Source organism: Syngnathoides biaculeatus, chromosome 18 (assembly GCF_019802595.1).
Source record: "Syngnathoides biaculeatus isolate LvHL_M chromosome 18, ASM1980259v1, whole genome shotgun sequence".
NCBI classification, from domain to species: domain Eukaryota; kingdom Metazoa; phylum Chordata; class Actinopteri; order Syngnathiformes; family Syngnathidae; genus Syngnathoides; species Syngnathoides biaculeatus.
In genome coordinates, this window is record NC_084657.1 from 7,007,564 (window position 1) to 7,025,454 (window position 17,891).

Below are 17,891 nucleotides of genomic sequence, written 5' to 3' on the forward strand. Positions count from 1 at the left end.
GTTCACTGCATATGACAGACTGCTGACTAGATTTTGAAAAATTAGCTCTCTTCATTTGCGCAAACCTGACCCACTGTCTTCTGAGGCTTGGTTCTTTGGGAAAATAATGTAAACTGTGACCAGAAGAATTCAAATTGTTACAAAACTGAACCACACGTTTCTTCACCATTGTTACGGATTGATTTTAGCTTACATTCATTGAGAAATTCTCAAAATGTTTTTTTTCCTGTCAACAAGCTGTGTGCAAGCGAAAAAGTTGCTTAGTTGTGACGTCAGAGGTAAACCATCACGAAACCATCACGAAAGGGGGCGTCCGGGAAACTAGGTCAATGTTCGTGGATTTTAATTCATAAAGACATTTTTTGGTAAAAACATCGAATGAGATATGCATTTTGTGGTACAGTTGAACATATATTTTCGTCTAGATAAGATAACTTGTGCTCGAAAATTGACGTTCCGTACACTAAGAAAGTCACACGCCTGTCTATATAAGACCTTACAGCTCACAGTGGATGAATGAGATTCATGAAGTCAAAGGAACTGCCTGAAGACATAGACAGAATTGTGGAAAGCCACAGATCCGGTCAGGGTTACAAAAAAAAAAAAAAGAACTGCTGCACTTGGGGTTGTGAAGATCATAGTAGCTTCCATAAGGCTTAAGAGGAAGACGTTTAGGACCAAAAGAACCCTTCCTAGAGCTGTCCATCCAGCCAAACTGAGCAATTGGGGGAAAAGAGCCTTGGTGAGGTAAAGATGAACCCAAAGATCACCGTGGCTGAGCTCCAGAGGTGCGGTTGGGAATGTCAACCATCACCACACCCTCCCACTAGTTGGGGCTTTACGGCAGGTGTATGCCAGAAAGTCTCTCCTTAGTGCAAGACACATGGAAGCCTGCATGAAGTTTGATTGAGAAATACCTGAAGGACTTTAAGATTGTGAGGAATAAGATTCTCTAATCTTATGAGACCAAGAAATAACTTTTTGGCCTTAATTCTAAGCAGTATGGGTGGAGACAATCTGGTACTGCTCATCATCTGTCCAATCCAGTCTCAACCATGAAGCATGGTGGTGGCAGCATCATGATGTGAGGTGTTTTTCAGCTCCAGGGACAGGATAACTAGTTGCAATTAAAACAAAGATGAATGTGGCCAAGTACAGAGATATCCCGGACAAAAACCTTCTCCAGAGGACCTCAGATTGGGTTGAAGGTTCACCTACCAACAAGACAATGAGCCTAAGCACACAGCTAAAATACTGAAGGAGTGGATTCAGAACAGAAATGTTCTTGAATGGCCCAGTCACTACCCAGACTTAAACCCAATTGAGTGTCTCTGGAAAGACCTGAAAATGGCTGTCAACCAACGTTCACCATCAACCTGGATTGCCAGACTGGGGTGGTGGTCCCCCTTTTTTAGAAGGGGTGGGTGTGTTCCCACTACAGCGGGATCAAATTCCTCAACCTCCCTTGTAAGGACTATTCAGGGGTGCTGGTGAGGAGGGTCAGTCGGGATGTCGCATCTCAGATTCCGGAGAACCAGTGTGTTTTTCGTCCTGGCCGTGGAAATGTGGACAATGTCTAGACCCTCGGCACGATCCTCGAGGGTGCATGGGAGTTTGCACAACCAGTCTACATGTGTTTTGTGGACTTGGAGAAGGCGTTTGATGGTGACCCTTAGGGAGTCCTGTGGGGAGGTTCTTCTGGAGTCTGGGGTACCAAACCCCCTGAAACGGCTGTTTGGTCCCCGTACAACCGGTGTCAGAGTTTGGGCCGCATTGTCAATAGGAAGTTAGACTTATTTCTGGTGACAGTTGGAGTCCACTAAGTCTGCCCTTTGTCACCGATTTTATTAATACGTTTTATGGACAGAATTTCTTGGCACATCCGAGACGTAGAGGGGGTCCTTTGTGGTGGCCTCAGCATGCTCTTTGCAGATAGTGTGGTTTTGTTGGCTTCATCAAGCTGTGATCGCCAATCCTCACTGGAGCGGTTTGCACTTGTGTGAAGCGGCGAGGATGAGAATCAGTATCTCAAATCTGAGAACCTGGTCTTCAGTTGGTAAAGGGCCTTGTGCCCTCTCCGGGTTGGGGATGATATCCTGTCCCAAATGGAGGAGTTCAAGTGCCTTGGGGTCTTGCTCACGAGTGAGGGAAAAATGGAGCGGGAGATCGACAGACATCAGCGTCTGCAGTGATGCGGGCTTTGGATCGGTCTGTTGTGGTAAAGAGGGAGCTAAGTCGAAAAGCAGGGCTCGAAATTTACCAGTCAATCTGCGTTCTTACCCTCACCTTCGGTCATGAGCTGTGGGTTGTGACCGAAAGAAAAAGATCCCGGATACAGGCGGCCGAAATGAGTTTCCTCCGCAGGGTATCTGGGCTCTCCCTTAGCAATATGATGAGAAGCTCGGTCACTAGGAAGAGGCTCAGTTTTCAGCCGCCACTCTTCCACATTGAGAGGAGCCAGATGAGGTGGCTAGGGCATCTGATCCGGATTCCTGCTGAAAGCCTCCCTAGTGAGGTGTTCTAGGCACGTCCCACTTGAAAGAGACCTTGGGGACAACCCAAGACATGCTGGAGAGACTACGTCTCTCAGGTAGCCTGGGAATGCCTCGGGATCTCCCTGGAAGAGTTGGATAAAGTGGCAGGGGAAAGGGAAGTCTGGACATCCCTGCTAAAGCTATTGCCCCTGCGACACAACCCAGAAAAGCAGTAGAAGATGGATGAATAGATGAGTCTTCATACTTATGGCTCCATGATATTTATTTATATTAATAAATCTGGAAAAATTTTTAAAAATTCTTTTTTCTGTCAATGTGGGGTGATGTGTGTACGTCAATGAGGGGGGAAATGAATTTAAATACCAGCAAATGGCTCCAAAAAAATTTAAGGAGGTCTGAATACTTTCTGTACCCACTGTGCAATCATAGAAAACATTCTGTTGCTCCTGAAAAATCAAGACAAAATGCTCTAAAACAGTTGGCAACAAGGGATTTTCTTCTCTGTAAATGGCTGACAATGAATGAGCTAAGATTCTGCTGATTGTTATTGTTCTATAATACTATACTACTAATACTATAAATTTATTGGCAGTGGAACCTCAGAATTCGAATGATTCGTGAGTCGTAGAAATCGGACTTCAACCCCCCAAAAAATCTGAGTATAAAATGTCATCGAGTTACATCCAGTTTCACAGAGTCCCGAGCAAAGCCAAAGAATGCCAAATTCACATGGGATGGTTGCCGAGATGAACCACTACCCACTTCAAGTCAGGCAGTCATTGCGTGAAGGTGCACATTCGCGAGTACTCCTCAATATTTTTAATCTTTTATTTGTCCAGTCTTTTTTTCGCCATGGGCCCAAGGAAACACAGTAGTGCGATAAGCAGCAAACGAAAAAGGAAAGTCGTCTTATCCATAGCGGATTTAACAAAAGGAGATAATAACGAAGTATGAAAAAGGTGCGCATGTTACGGATCTCGCTAACTAGTATTGTAAGGCTAAGTCGACTATTTTGACTATCCTTCCTTCTTCTTTTCCTTTCAGTTTGTCCCATTAGGGGTCGCCACAGCATGTCATCTTTTTCCATCTAAGGCTATCTCGTGCATCTTCTTATCTAACAGCCACTGCCCTCATGCCTTCCCTCAAAACATCCATCAACCTTTTCTTTGGTCTTCCTCTCACTCTTTTGCCTGGCAGCTCCATCCTCAGCACCCTTCTACCAACATACTCACTCTCTCGCCTCTGGACATGTCAAAACTGTCACGTCCCATCGGAACGAGAGTAGGACCCAAATGCATGACTCGGACGATGCCAGGTAGTTCAGGGAGAAACGTTTATTATATGCCGAGGTCGGGCATCGAGCAGGCAGTCCGGTGCAGCAGCGGTAGTTGGGACGTCGGGCGAAGGGAGCAGGTGAGCGGGCAGGCAGGAGTCGGTACACAGGGGAACGATCAAATCAGGCAGAAGTATCAAAGGAGTCAGGCATACAAGGTTGGTCGGAGAACAGGCGAAGGTCGGTACACACGGGTTGTCGATCAGGTATACGAGAGTGCCGGAACGGGACATGAAGCTCAACGAACTGGCAGGCACCAGTCGTCATCGGGGTGATATAAATACACAGACTAATCAGCCCGCATGAGACGCAGGTGAGCGCCTCAATCAGCGCACTCGCACGGGCACCCATGCAGGCACCCGCACAGCTCGTGCTGGAGCGGCAGGATCATGACAAAAACCATCTAAGTCTGCTCTCTCGAACTTTCTTGCCAAAAGATCCAACTGTGGCTGTCCCTCTAATGAACTCATTTCTAATCCTATCCAACCTGCTCACTCAGAATGAGAACCTCAACATCTTCATTTCTGCTACCTCCAGTTCTGCTTCCTGTTGTCTCTCCAGTGCCACTATCGCTAATCCGTACATCATGGCTGGCCTCACCACTGTTTTATAAACTTTGCCCTTCAACCGAGCAGAGACTCTTCTGTCACATAACACAGCAGACACCTTCCACCAGCTGTTCTAACCTGCTTGGACCCGTTTCTTCACTTCCTTGTCATACTCACCATTGCTCTGGATTGTTGACCCCAAGTATTTGAAGTCGTCCACGCTCGCCATCTCTTCTATCTTTGGCCTCACTCTTCCCCCGCTACTCCTCTTATTCATGCACATGCATTCTGTTTTACTTGGGCTAACCTTCATTCCGCTCCTTTCCAGTCCATGCCTCCATATTTATAATTGTTCCTCCACCTGCTCCCCTGCTTTCACTGCATATCACAATATTATCTCCGAACATCATGGTCCAAGGGGATTCCAGTCTAACCTCATCTGTCAGCCTTTCCATTACCACAGCACACAGGAAGGAGCTCAGAGCTGATCCCTGATGCAATCCCACCTTCACCTTAAATTGTTCTGTTATGCCTACAGCACACCTCACCACTGTTCTGCTGCCCTCACATGTCCTGTACTATTCTAACACATTTCTCCCCCACACCAGACTTCCTCATGGAGTAACACAGTTCTCTCTTGGTACTCTGTCATAGGCTTTCTCTAGATCCACAAAGACACAATGTAGCTCCTTCTGACCTTCTCTGTACTTTTCAATTAGCATCCTAAAGGCAAATAATGCATCTGTGCTACTCTTTCTAGGCATGAAACCATACTGTTGCTCACAGATACTGACTTCTGACCTGAGTCTACTCTCCATTACTCTTTCCCATAACTTCATTGTGTGGCTCATCAACTTTATTCCTCAAAAGTTACCATAGCTGTGCAAGTCCCCTTTGTTCTTAAAAATGGGAACTAGAACACTTTTCCTCCATTCTTCAGGCATCTTCTCGCCCGCGAGTATTCTGTTGAATAAGTTGGTAAAAAACTCCACAGCCACCTCTCCAAATTGCTTCCATACCTCCACCAGTATGTCATAAGGACCAACTGCCTTTCCATTTTTCATCCTTTGTAATGCCTTTTCAAATTCCCCCTTGCCAATCATTGCCCCTTCCTGGTCCGTCACACTTGCCTCTTCTACTCTTCCTTCTCTCTCATTGTCTTCATTCATCAACTTCTCAAAGTATTCTTTCCATCTATTCAGTACATGACTGGCACCAGTCAACACATTTCCATCACTATCCTTAATCACCCTTACCTACTCCACATCCTTCCCATCTCTATCCCTCTGTCTGGCCAACCAGTCGAGATCCTTTTCTCCTTCTTTCGTGTCTAACTTGGTGTACATGTCGTCATTTGCCTCTTATTTAGCCCTCGCACCCTCTACCTACGTCACATCTCAATGTATTCCTTTTGCGTCTCTTCAGTCCTCTTAGTGTCCCACTTCTTTTTTGCTACCCACTTTCCTTGTATGACTTCCTGTATTTTGGGGTTCCACCACCTAGTTTCCTTTTCCCTTTCCTACCAGAAGACACACCAAGTACTCTCCTGCCTGTCTCTCTGATCACCTTGGCTGTAGTAAGCCAGTCTTCCGTGTGCTCCTCCTGTCCATCGAGCGCCTGTCTCACCTCTTTCCGGAAGTCCCCACTGCATTCTTCTTTCGCAGCTTGCACCACCTGGTTCTCTGCTCTACCTTTGTCTTCTTAATTTTCCGACCCACCACCGGAGTCGTCCTACACACCACCATCCTGTGTTGTCGAGCTACACTCTCCCCTATCACTACTTTCCAGTCAGTAACCTCCTTCAGATGACATCAACTGGACAGAATATCATCCACAAGTGCACTTCTACCTCCGGTCTTGTCGGTCACTATATGTTCCTGCCTCTTCTGGAAATAAGTGTTCACTACTGATATTCACATCTTTTTTTGGAAAGTCCACCACCATCTGTCCCTCAAAGTTTCTTTCCTGGATGCCGTACTTACCCATCACTTCTTCATTACCCCTGTTTCCTTCAACAACATGTCCAACATATCGACTATCCTAAAGAATAAAAATGTGATAAAAGACAGCTAGTGTTGCCATAGGAGTGACTAGCATTCTAAAGCAAAGGCCACAGAAAATAGAAGAAATGAACAAGCTACTGGAGAATTACCCAGTCAAATCATGGAGTCTAACGTCAGCGTAACCCTTCCACATTCACTCCTTCCACATCCATCCATTGCTGCCATCACAACATGATCAAAAAGGTAAATGATACACATTTAAGTTGCTTTAAATTTATGTGTTTTTTTAAATACAGGGTGTAGATGTTTTTACATAAATAGGAATTAAAATGGGAATTTACAATTTGGACGGTGGTCACGGATTAAACATTATACATTATGAATTTACATTATTTCCTTTGGAAAAAAACGTTTCAGATGTTGAACAAAAAGGACTTTGAACACCTCACCAAAACAAATTCTATTCGAATTCCAAGGTCCCACTGTAGCTTGCAAACTACTATAGTGAACTTTAAAAATACACAACTTTTTCATTTTATTTTGTTCCATGAGTGATTCAAAATGTCACAAATACAAACGTACACAGAGTAAATTTATTGAAATGCTCCATGACAACATTCTTTGGGGTTGGAACAATCAGGTGACCAAAATTGCACTGATTCTCACTACCTGTGAATGTTTTCCATGGCTGCCACTTCAGCAAGAGCAGCTAAACTAAAGAAAGCAGGTAGTTCCTGTGTGCAATTGCTCCCCTCCACTGGTCTGGAATCACCGTAGCACCCTTTTTCATTCCATAGTGTAAGTTGGGGTAATGGCATTTTATCCTGCACCTGGTTCAGATCCGTAATTTTGTCTGCAAAAGAAAGACAAAAACCATACAATTCTTGAAGAACTTTTAAGATATTAATTCATGGCATGCTCACATCACCTGTGATATTTAAGGGGAAATCCACTGGTTTGCATTAACAATGTATCAAATAGGTCGTGTAATATGTACTCTACTTTGACAATGTGATGTTAAATCCTCTCTCATTTAATAGTGTTTTGAGAAGATTTTTATGAACAATTACGAATTTTCAGGGGCGCTGCCATTTTCGCGAGTCACATGACCTACGTGCGCAGATGGGACGTGTTACATGTCATAACAAAGGCTCGATTACATGGGACATCATTTATGCCCAGCGCTGATTTCTTGGATTTATCCTCATCTGATGAAGAAATACCAGTATTGGTTGATAGGGAAGACTAATGCAGCCCTATGGGGGCACAAACCCGTGCAATCTGTAGGCCGGTCCCAAGCCCGGATAAATGCAGAGGGTTGCGTCAGGAAGGGCATCCGGCGTAAAAACTGTGCCAAACAAATATGAGCGTTCATCTAAAGAATCCCATACCGGATCGGTCGTGGCCCGGGTTAACAACGCCCGCCCCCGGCACTGCTAACCTGCAGGGCGTCGGTGGAAATTCAGCTACTGTGGGTCGAAGACAAAGAAGAGGAGGAAACCGGATCCAGCGTCAGAAGAAAAAGAGGAATGCACAGAGCCTACAACTGAGTGTAGGGACTTTGAATGTTGGGACTATGACAGGAAAAGCTCAGGAGTTGGTTGACATGATGATTAGGAGAAAGGTTGATATTCTGTGCATCCAAGAGAGCAGGTGGAAAGGTAGTAAGGCTAGAAGTTTGGGAGCAGGGTTTAAATTATTCTACCACGGAGTAGATGGGAAGAGAAATGGAGTAGGGGTTATTTTAAAGGAAGAGCTGGCTAAGAATGTCTTGGAGGTGAAAAGAGTATCAGATCGAGTGATGAGACTAAAATTTGAAATTGAGGGTGTTATGTACAATGTGGTTAGCGGCTATGCACCACAGGTAGGATGTGACCTAGAGTTGAAAGAGAAATTCTGGAAGGAACTAGATGAAGTAGTTCTGAGCATCCCAGACAGCGAGAGAGTTGTGATTGGTGCAGATTGTAATGGACATATTGGTAAAGGAAACAGGGGCGATGAAGAAGTGATGGGTAAGTACGGCATCCAGGATAGGAACTTTGAAGGGCAGATGGTGGTGGACTTTGCAAAAAGGATGGAGATGGCTGTAGTGAACACTTATTTCCAGAAGAGGGAGGAGCATATAGTGACCTACAAGAGCGGAGGTAGAACCACGCAGGTAGATTATATTTTGTGCAGACGATGTAATCTGAAGGAGGTTACTGACTGTAAAGTAGTGGTAGGGGAGAGTGTAGCTCGACAGCATAGGATGGTAGTATGTAGGATGATTCTGGTGGTGGGTAGGAAGATTAAGAAGACAAAGGTAGAGCAGAGAACCATGTGGTGGAAGCTGAGAAAGGAAGAATGTTGTGCGGCCTTCCGGAAAGAGGTGAGACAGGCTCTCGATGGACAACCGAAGCTCCCGGAAGACTGGACGACGACAGCCAAGGTGATCAGAGAGACAGGCAGGCGAGTACTTGGTGTGTCATCTGGTAGGAAAGGGGAGAAGGAGACTTGGTGGTGGAACCCCAAAATACAGGGAGTCATACAAGGAAAGAGATTAGCGAAGAAGAAGTGGGATACTGAGAGGACTGAGGAGAGGCGAAAGGAGTACATCGAGATGCGACGTAGGGCAAAGGTAGAGGTGGCAAAGGCTAAACAAGAGGCATATGAAGACATGTACACCAGGTTGGACACGAAAGAAGGAGAAAAGGATCTCTACAGGTTGGCCAGACAGAGGGATAGAGATGGGAAGGATGTGCAGAAGGTTAGGGTGATTAAGGATAGAGATGGAAATGTGTTGACTGGTGCCAGTAGTGTGCTAAATAGATGGAAAGAATACTTTGAGAAGTTGATGAATGAAGAATATGAGAGAGAAGGAAGAGTTGAAGAGGCAAGAATGAAGGACCAGGAAGTGGAAATGATTACTAAGGGGGAAGTCAGAAAGGCATTACAAAGGATGAAAAATGGGAAGGCAGTTGGTCCTGATGACATACCGGTAGAGGTATGGAAGCAATTTGGAGAGATGGCTGTGGAGTTTTTGACCAACTTATTCAACAGAATACTAGCGGGCGAAAAGATGCCTGAAGAATGGAGGAAAAGTGTTCTAGTTCCCATTTTTAAGAACAAAGGGGATGTTCAGAGCTGTGGGAACTATAGAGGAATAAAGTTGATGAGCCACACAATGAAGTTATGGGAAAGAGTAGTGGAGGCTAGACTCAGGACAGAAGTAAGTATCTGCGAGCAACAGTATGGTTTCATGCCTAGAAAGAGTACCACAGATGCATTATTTGCCTTGAGGATGCTCGTGGAAAAGTACAGAGAAGGTCAGAAGGAGCTACATTGTGTCTTTGTGGATCTAGAGAAAGCCTATGACAGAGTACCAAGAGAGGAACTGTGGTACTGCATGCGTAAGTCTGGTGTGGCAGAGAAGTATGTTAAAATAGTACAGGACATGTATGATGGCAGCAGAACAATGGTGAGGTGTGCCTTAGGTGTGACAGAGGAATTTAAGGTGGAGGTGGGACTGCATCAGGGATCAGCTCTGAGCCCCTTCCTGTTTGCAGTGGTAATGGATAGGCTGACAGATGAGGTTAGACTGGAATCCCCTTGGACCATGATGTTCGCAGATGATATTGTCATATGCAGTGAAAGCAGGGAGCATGCAGAGGAACAATTGGAAAGATGGAGACATGCACTGGAAAGGAGAGGAATGAAGATTAGCCGAAGTAAAACAGAATATATGTGCGTGAATGAGAAAAGTAGAGGGGGAAGAGTGAGGCTACAGGGAGAAGAGATAGCGAGGGTGGACGACTTCAAATACTTGGGGTCAACAATACAGAGCAATGGAGAGTGTGGTCAGGAAGTGAAGAAACGGGTCCAAGCAGGTTGGAACAGCTGGCGGAAGGTGTCTGGTGTGTTATGTGACAGAAGAGTCTCTGCTAGGATGAAGGGCAAAGTTTACAAAACAGTGGTGAGGCCGGCCATGATGTACGGATTAGAGACGGTGGCACTGAAGAAACAACAGGAATCTGAACTGGAGGTGGCAGAAATGAAGATGTTGAGGTTCTCGCTCGGAGTGACCAGGTTGGATAGGATTAGAAATGAGCTCATTCGAGGGACAGCCAAAGCTGGATGTTTTGGAGACAAGATTCGAGAGAGCAGACTTCGATGGTTTGGACATGTTCAGAGGCGAGAGAGTGAGTATATTGGTAGAAGGATGCTGAGGATGGAGCTCCCAGGCAAAAGAGCGAGAGGAAGACCAAAGAGAAGGTTTATGGATGTGGTGAGGGAAGACATGAGGGCAGTTGGGGTTAGAGAGGAAGATGCAGGAGATAGGCTAAGATGGCAAAAGATGACACGCTGTGGCGACCCCTAACGGGACAAGCCGAAAGGAAAAGAAGAAGGTTGATAGGGAAGACTGAGGAATATTTCCATACACAGCCGTGAGCAGCTCGCCCGCTCAGTTGATCAGGAAGGCGGAGGAATACTTCCATACACAGCTGTGGACGGCACAGCCCTGAGCGGTGCCGGTCATGCTGCCGTGGGCCGTGTAACTAGTTAGCATGCCAGAGTCTCCTTCGTTATCTGCGCGATTGAGCTCTCCACCAGCAGCCCAGTACAGAGCCCGCGCGCATGCGGAACGGAGGACGTGTGTGTGTGGGTTTCAAGCGAGAGGTGGTTGACAGCCAATCGCAGCACACACAGAGACAGACAACAGTCACAATTCACTCACAAATTTAAAGTGGCCAATTCATGTTGCATGTTTTTGGGATTTGGGAGGAAACTGAAGTGCCCAGAGAAAACCCACGGAGGCACGGAGAGAACATGCAAATTCCACACAGGCGAGGCAGGGAGTGAACCCTGGACCTCAGAACGGTGATTACAACGCTTTCCAGCTGCTCCACCGTGCCGCCATTATCACTAATCAAGTGGAATTGGATAATTTCCTGCAGCACACCAGAAGACCTCTCATGGCACACTAATGTGCACACTCAACCAACTTGGGTTTTGTTCTTCATCGGTCTTCCTCCAAACCTTTGTCCCTTTATTCCCAAAAGAAGGGCACACTTTACTTTCATTGGAAAAAGAGGACAAAGGAACACTAGCCAACAGTCCAGCCATCCTACTCCTTGGCCCACTTGAGACACTTCTCAAGTTGGCTCAGGCTCACAAGTACCTTGACCTGAGGAATCAAACACTTATAGCACATCTACCAGATGCGTCTGAATGTGGTGATTTTTGATGTTGTGACTCCCATCTTATTCCAGTCCTTCTGCATCTCTGCTAGACTCTTGACTCCTCTGATAATTAGCTTAAATCCATGGTCATCTCTTTTGCTGGTGCATCTTCTGCCAAGTTTTATTCTTCCACTAGACGTTCCATTCATATGCTTTGCCACAGCGGTTTTATGAGCTGGAAGCCCAAATAATGTAAAAATAAACTTCTTTTTTTTCTACTTTTCTCTTCTACTTTTCCTTTCGGCTGGTCCCGTTAGGGGTCCCCAGAGCATGTCATCTTTTTCCATGTAAGTCCATCTCCTGCACCTCCCCTCTAACACCAACTATCCTCATGTTTCCCCTCACAACAACCATCAACTTCCTCTTTGGTCTTCCTCTTGCTCTTTTGCCTGACAGCTCCATGCTCAACACCCTTTTACAAATGAAAACATTCTCTCGCCCCTGGACATGTCCAAACCATCGAAGTCTGCTCTCTCAAACTTTGTCTGCAAAACATCTAACTTTGGCTGTCCCTCTAATGCAGTGGTCCCCAAATGTTTTCCTGTGAGGGCCACATAACTTTCCGCTTCTCCGATGGGTATCAGTTTGTAAGAGAAAAAGTGTTAATGCAGGAGTATCTAAACGTAAAAATTAATTTTTTTCCCAGAAACCCACACAAAATCAAATAACCTTTTCTGGATTCTTCACAGAATAAAAGTCAAGAAATAAATAATAACACTCTTAATGAAATAAAGACTAAATATCCCTCCCCAGGTTACTCACAGAAAAAAGCCAGGAAATAAATTACACTATTAATGAAATAAATAATAATCAAATCTCTCATTCAGTCCTAATGAAAAAAAAACACTCTTTCATCTTCTGCTGCAGCTGGATAAATACATTACCGCTATTTTTTCAATGTCTGATGATAGTACTCACTGATAGACTCGCGGTATTAAAGACGTCTTCTCGGGACAGACCTCCTCCGCGACAACATTCATGCATTTCTTGACAAACTCTCCATCAGTGAAAGGTTTACCGCTGCTTACTATCAGTTGAGGAACCTGAAAGCTAGCCCGAACAGATGACTGGTTCAGGTGAGCTTGGTGTACAAATATATTTTGGTTAGCTAACATTCCACTTTTTAGCTTTGACAGTTTGTCTGCTCGCATTTGGCCTTGGAAGCTATTGTACCTGTCTTTGTGACGGGATTCAAGGTGTCTCCGCTGATTGTATTCTTTGAATACCGCTACCCCATCTTGACATGAGACAGATAGCTTTTCTTTGCATTGAACAAAGAAAATAATTGTTTGTCCACTCTGGGAGAAATACTCTGCATTCTGAATGAATTTTTCTCTAACGTACTTTTTTGCCATGATTCCATTCTCTTTGAGAGGGGCGCATTTAGGATTTTTTTCTGCCAGGTAAGGGCACAGACCCCAGATGGGTGGAACAATGTCACGTTATGTGTTTATGAAATAGTTACTAACTAATAGTTAATAATGAAAATAGTTCAGAATTAAGGAACATTTTATTGCAAAAGCCCAACTTTATTATCAAATACAAATATACATAGATGAAAAATAAAACTACTCTCTACTACTCGGAGGCCTACGTGCGACATAAGTGCGTAAACAAAGGCTCCTGGGAACTCCGGGCCGGCAGCTGCAGATGGTTCTTCGGACGGGAATGACGCGGAGCCCAACAAGCGAGCTCCAGCGGCGGGCCCCGAGCCGAGCTTTCAGGCGGCGGAGGCCTTTAGCCGACCCTCTACCGAGCCACTCCCACGTCGCAGTAGCCACAGACTCTCTGCTGACCCAAGCTCATGTTGCGGTGGCAACAGATTTCCTGGTGGACCACGCTCATGCTGCAGTAGCAACTGACCAGCGACCAAGCCAAGTCCACGTCGCCGTAGCCACAGACCCTCTGCCACGCCATGCCCATGTCGCAGTGGCAAAGGACCTTCCATCAAATCCCCCTCACGCCACGGTAGCGACTGACTCGTTTCCGAACCTAGTTCACGTGGTGGCAACAGACCCGCTGCTGCATCACACCCACGTCGCGGTGGCGACAGACTACCGGGCGAGCGTCAGAGTAAAATAGCGGACTTTGTGAACAAAGACAAGCATGCCATAGCACCTCCATTGCTTGTTTTCCAAAAAGACAAAACTCAGAAGCGACCTGCAGAGGGCTTAAGTACAAAGGATGAAGAGGATTCAGATAAAGATGAGACAAGCTATTTTCCTAGAGTGAAAAGGGGGAGGACTTTATCATTCCCGTCACTCCATTCTGTTTCCAAGAACAATGTATTCATGCCCCCCAGTTTCTGCCAGTCTCCCAGAGGGAACTCTGACTCTGAGCCAGACGAGAAGCCAGTCGGCTTCCGTCTAAAGCCACCAACTCTCATTCACGGGCAAGCGCCCAGTTCAGATATGCCAAGTCGGAAACCGAAAGAGCAACAACGCAGCATTCTGCAGCCTGCGATTCTTCAGGTGCCACCCTCCAAGTCCCACGCACCTGTGCAGGCGGCGATAACTCCATGGCCGCCTCCCACTCCTGTCCCGGCAACGATGACTTGGCCGCCCCACGTCCTGTTCAGGCGGCGATGACGACTCCCCGGCCGCCTCCCGCTCCTGTCCCGGCGGAGACAGGTATGCGGCCGCCTCACGTTCCTGTCCCGGCAATGGCGAAGGTTCATCAGACGCCTCACGTTCCCGCACTGGCAACGACGACATCACAGTCCCCTTTGTTCCGTCTCATATTCCTGGCTAGACTGCGACCGGCCCGTGGCTGCCTCCCACTCGTGCTTCGACGGCGACCCGTCCCCGGCCGCCTCACGTTCTTGACTTGACAGCGACAGGCATTCTTCCATTTCACGTTCCTGTCTCCACAGCAACAGGTATACGGCCGCCTCATGCTCCTGTCTCGACGGTGACCACCTCACGTCCCCGTCTCGACAGCTGCCGCCTCCCTCTCCTGCTTTGATGCCAACCGGTCCGCGGCCGTCTGCTGACAACGCTTCAAGGAGAACCGATTCCCGGCAGTCTGAGGACCACACCACGGCGGCAACCAATCCTCGAACGCTCCACGACCAAGCCTCGGCGGCAACCCATCCCCAGCCGCCTTATGACCTAGCCTCGGCAGCGACCAATCTCCGGCCGTCTCACGATCAAAACTCACCAGCAACCGATCCCCGGCCACCTTATGACCTACCCTCGGCGGTGACCGATCCACAGCCTCCTCACGGCCGATCCTCGGCCACCTCACGACCACGTCCTGGGAGGTCTTCGTCCGGAGCCGTCTCCTGCTCCCGTCTGGTTCCTGGTTTGCCTTTGGGTTCCTCCTCGTGGACGTCCGCCCAAATCACCCCGTGGCAACCCTGGTGCTTGGCGTCCGAGCCGACCTCCTGACATGCTCAACCTCGCTTTGGGTGGCCTGGACGGCCACCAGACAGAGTAGAGTTGGGGGTCCGTGCCCTCCCCCAGGCTTACTTCCACCCTCCCCTGGTCATGTTTTTTGTTCTGTTTTTTGGTTTTGTCCTGTCTGGGATGCGGCTTAAGGGGGGAGCGGGGGGGAGGGTTTCTGTCATGAGCAGGACTTGGCCACTGCCAAGAAGGGTGTGGCCACGCCACTGCTCTGGGCGGTGACAGGTGTCACTGCTCACAGCCGTTTCACATTTGGACTGTAATGAGACAGGCATTTAAGTTGTTTTTTGTCACAGGCATTTGCCAGTTTGTTCCCTTGAGTTGCATTCACTGCCAGCATGAATCTCCACCACCGAGAGAGTGTAATCTGAGCTATCCTCGTCACAGCGATTCTGTGCCACCATAGTTTAGTCCCGTCTTAGCTCATGTTTCCAACTTTGCCTCCTAATCATCAGACCTCACTTCATGTTTTTGGATTTTGCTTATAGCCTAACGTTGTTGTGCCTCATGCTTCGTTCCCGCACTATTGTGATTCTGTTCCTGATCTCCCGTGTACAGACCTCTGCCTGCCCACTGACCTGCCTCCTATGCCTGACGTCCTTGTTACTGCTGCTCCCGCTGACCGCCTGCCTGATCCCCGACACTGGACTGAATAAATTCGTTTCCCGAAGTGCCTATACAGCTCCCAAGTCATGCATTTAGGTCCAACCCCATGTTCTGGTCGTGACAGTGTTCACCATTTGTCATCCATCGCTACCGTGTACCTCCATCACAGTCTGGTTTGGGCCCACCACAAAAAAGGAATAATTCAGACTGCAGCGGACAATAAAAATCGCTCAACGGATTGCCGGTACCATGCTACCCAATATCGAGGATGAGCAGGCAGGATCCGTTCGGACCTCCCACATCCTGGCCACCAGCTCTTCAAGCTCCTTCTGTCGGGAAAACGCTACAGATCAATGAAAGTCAAAAGTAGCGGGCTGTAGATTTCCTTGGTGTACCTAATAGTAGGGCTGGGTGATATGGCCTGAAAATAAAATGGTTGACTTTTTCACAAAAACATTAAATTTACTAAACAAGTTTTGCTTTTATTTTAAGAAAACAATGTAGTCCCTATTTCCCTTTTGGAACTAATGTGCAAATCTTCTGTCTTGAATAAGATACTTCTGTATACATAAAAATAGCAATAATAAAGCCACTCCGACACTGGAACTGATAATGTGCAATTTTAAAAGTTTTCTTGAGCTTTGTTTTTAAAAGCAAAAGAGTGCCACTTGTCTCCCCATCTCTGTGAAAATGAACACGATAGTGTGGTTCATGGATGATAGGACATGAAGTATGTACTTGTCTTATCTTTTCTACATTTAAACTCGTATGACTGCATGGTTTGACTGGACCACCTCTTTAATTGCAGATTAAAACGACACCCCCTCCAGTACTGCTGTGAAAAAGAGTAAGGCAACTTCAGCAATATTTGTGGCTAGGTAGTACATACTGTACCTGGAGGCTAACTCTAGCTAATCCTACACTTAGAAGGAATAGTGTTTGAGTGGCATATTGGGAGTTAAATGAGACCAAAAAATATGCAGGTATGCCTTACTTGATTTTTGATTTGACTGATTTACCATCTTCTAACAGGTTCACATGCTTGTTTTTGGTACAGCTCTCTCATTACAACTCTAATTAGAACCTGTATGACTTCACAAGCAAAACCCAAAACTAAACAACCATTTATTGATTTAATAATCAATGTAATGGTACTCATGTGGGGAATCAGTCACATTTTTCAATGGATTTGCACTGAAGAACTATGGAGGGTTCAAATAAAATGTGGAGCCACTGCAGATTGAAATGTAAAAAAATAAAGTGGCCTCACTTTTCCATGTTGAAATAGTAAAAAAAAGGAAATTAGTCATAAGAGACTTCTTCTAACAAGGAAATAGGTTCTTTTGGTTAGTTTAGTTCATCCAAATGAATCCGGAGACAAAAGTAATTGCCCACCGATGAGTTCAACTCACTGTAACCTAGGCAAAAGTTTTGGTAACCCAAGCAAAACTGGTGAAGGCTACTTACGAATCTCAATCCTTTGTTGAATTAGTCTGCTGCTGCTTTGTCTGTTCATCTTCGCATGGAAAAACTACTTTGACAGACATGGCAGAGGAAAGCGGATTTTGGAAACTACCATGGCAGACAGTTACTTTTATAAAGCTAAATTTTATATACCAGACAAAACAGTCATTTCAGTGAACTGTGCGTTATGGCAACTAAGTGAAAAAAACATCAAAGAGGATCGATTGTAATACTTACCCTCAAGCAGAGATACACTGCAATCAGCTGTCCGTACCAAATGTGTTATCTTTGTCTTCCTAGCCTTCCTCTTCTGGCTACCAACTAGTATATCCATACTAGGGGTGCCTTGCACATCTGGGCAGATTATAGCATTGGTGGCACATGATTTGGCCTTTGAAACAGAAAGCAACACGGTGGAATCCCTCTGTCCCACTGCTGTTGAAAAGGGTCTTATTAGAACAATTACAAACACTACAACAACGCTACTAACTCTACACAAAGTACTGGACCGTATTTTCCGGACGACAGAGAGGCTAATAAGCCGCAACCACTGGTTGTGGCGGGGTTTTCCATACATTAGCCAATCCGGACCATACGCTATAGTGTATGTACCGGTATGCTTTTAAATTACACAATTCACATAGAAAGACTGTAAATGTTGATTTACATATATTGCTTCCAAACGCTGATTGTAACATGGCAGTAAATCAGCTCAAACATAACAGAAAAGTCATTTTATTCAATTTATTTTTTATTTATGTTTACAGAATCTGTTATATGGGCCCTCATGCTATCAAAAACAAACAATGGTTTTTTTTT

The 17,891-nt window shown here is 46.1% G+C and overlaps 1 protein-coding gene across 7 annotated transcripts in view; it reads right to left on the bottom strand.

The window, feature by feature from the left end:
• Positions 1-17,891, bottom strand: part of LOC133491622 (HMG box transcription factor BBX) — an 81,629-nt gene that overhangs the window by 4,343 nt on the left and 59,395 nt on the right. For 6 of the 7 annotated variants that reach the window (XM_061802976.1, XM_061802977.1, XM_061802981.1 and 3 more), the window contains 2 exons: positions 17,310-17,507; positions 7,049-7,232 (listed from right to left, as the gene is read on the bottom strand). In XM_061802976.1, the coding sequence (XP_061658960.1) occupies positions 7,049-7,232; positions 17,310-17,507 (382 nt within the window). The remainder of the gene's footprint in view (positions 1-7,048; positions 7,233-17,309; positions 17,508-17,891) is intronic. The other variant, XM_061802978.1, reaches the window with a different exon arrangement.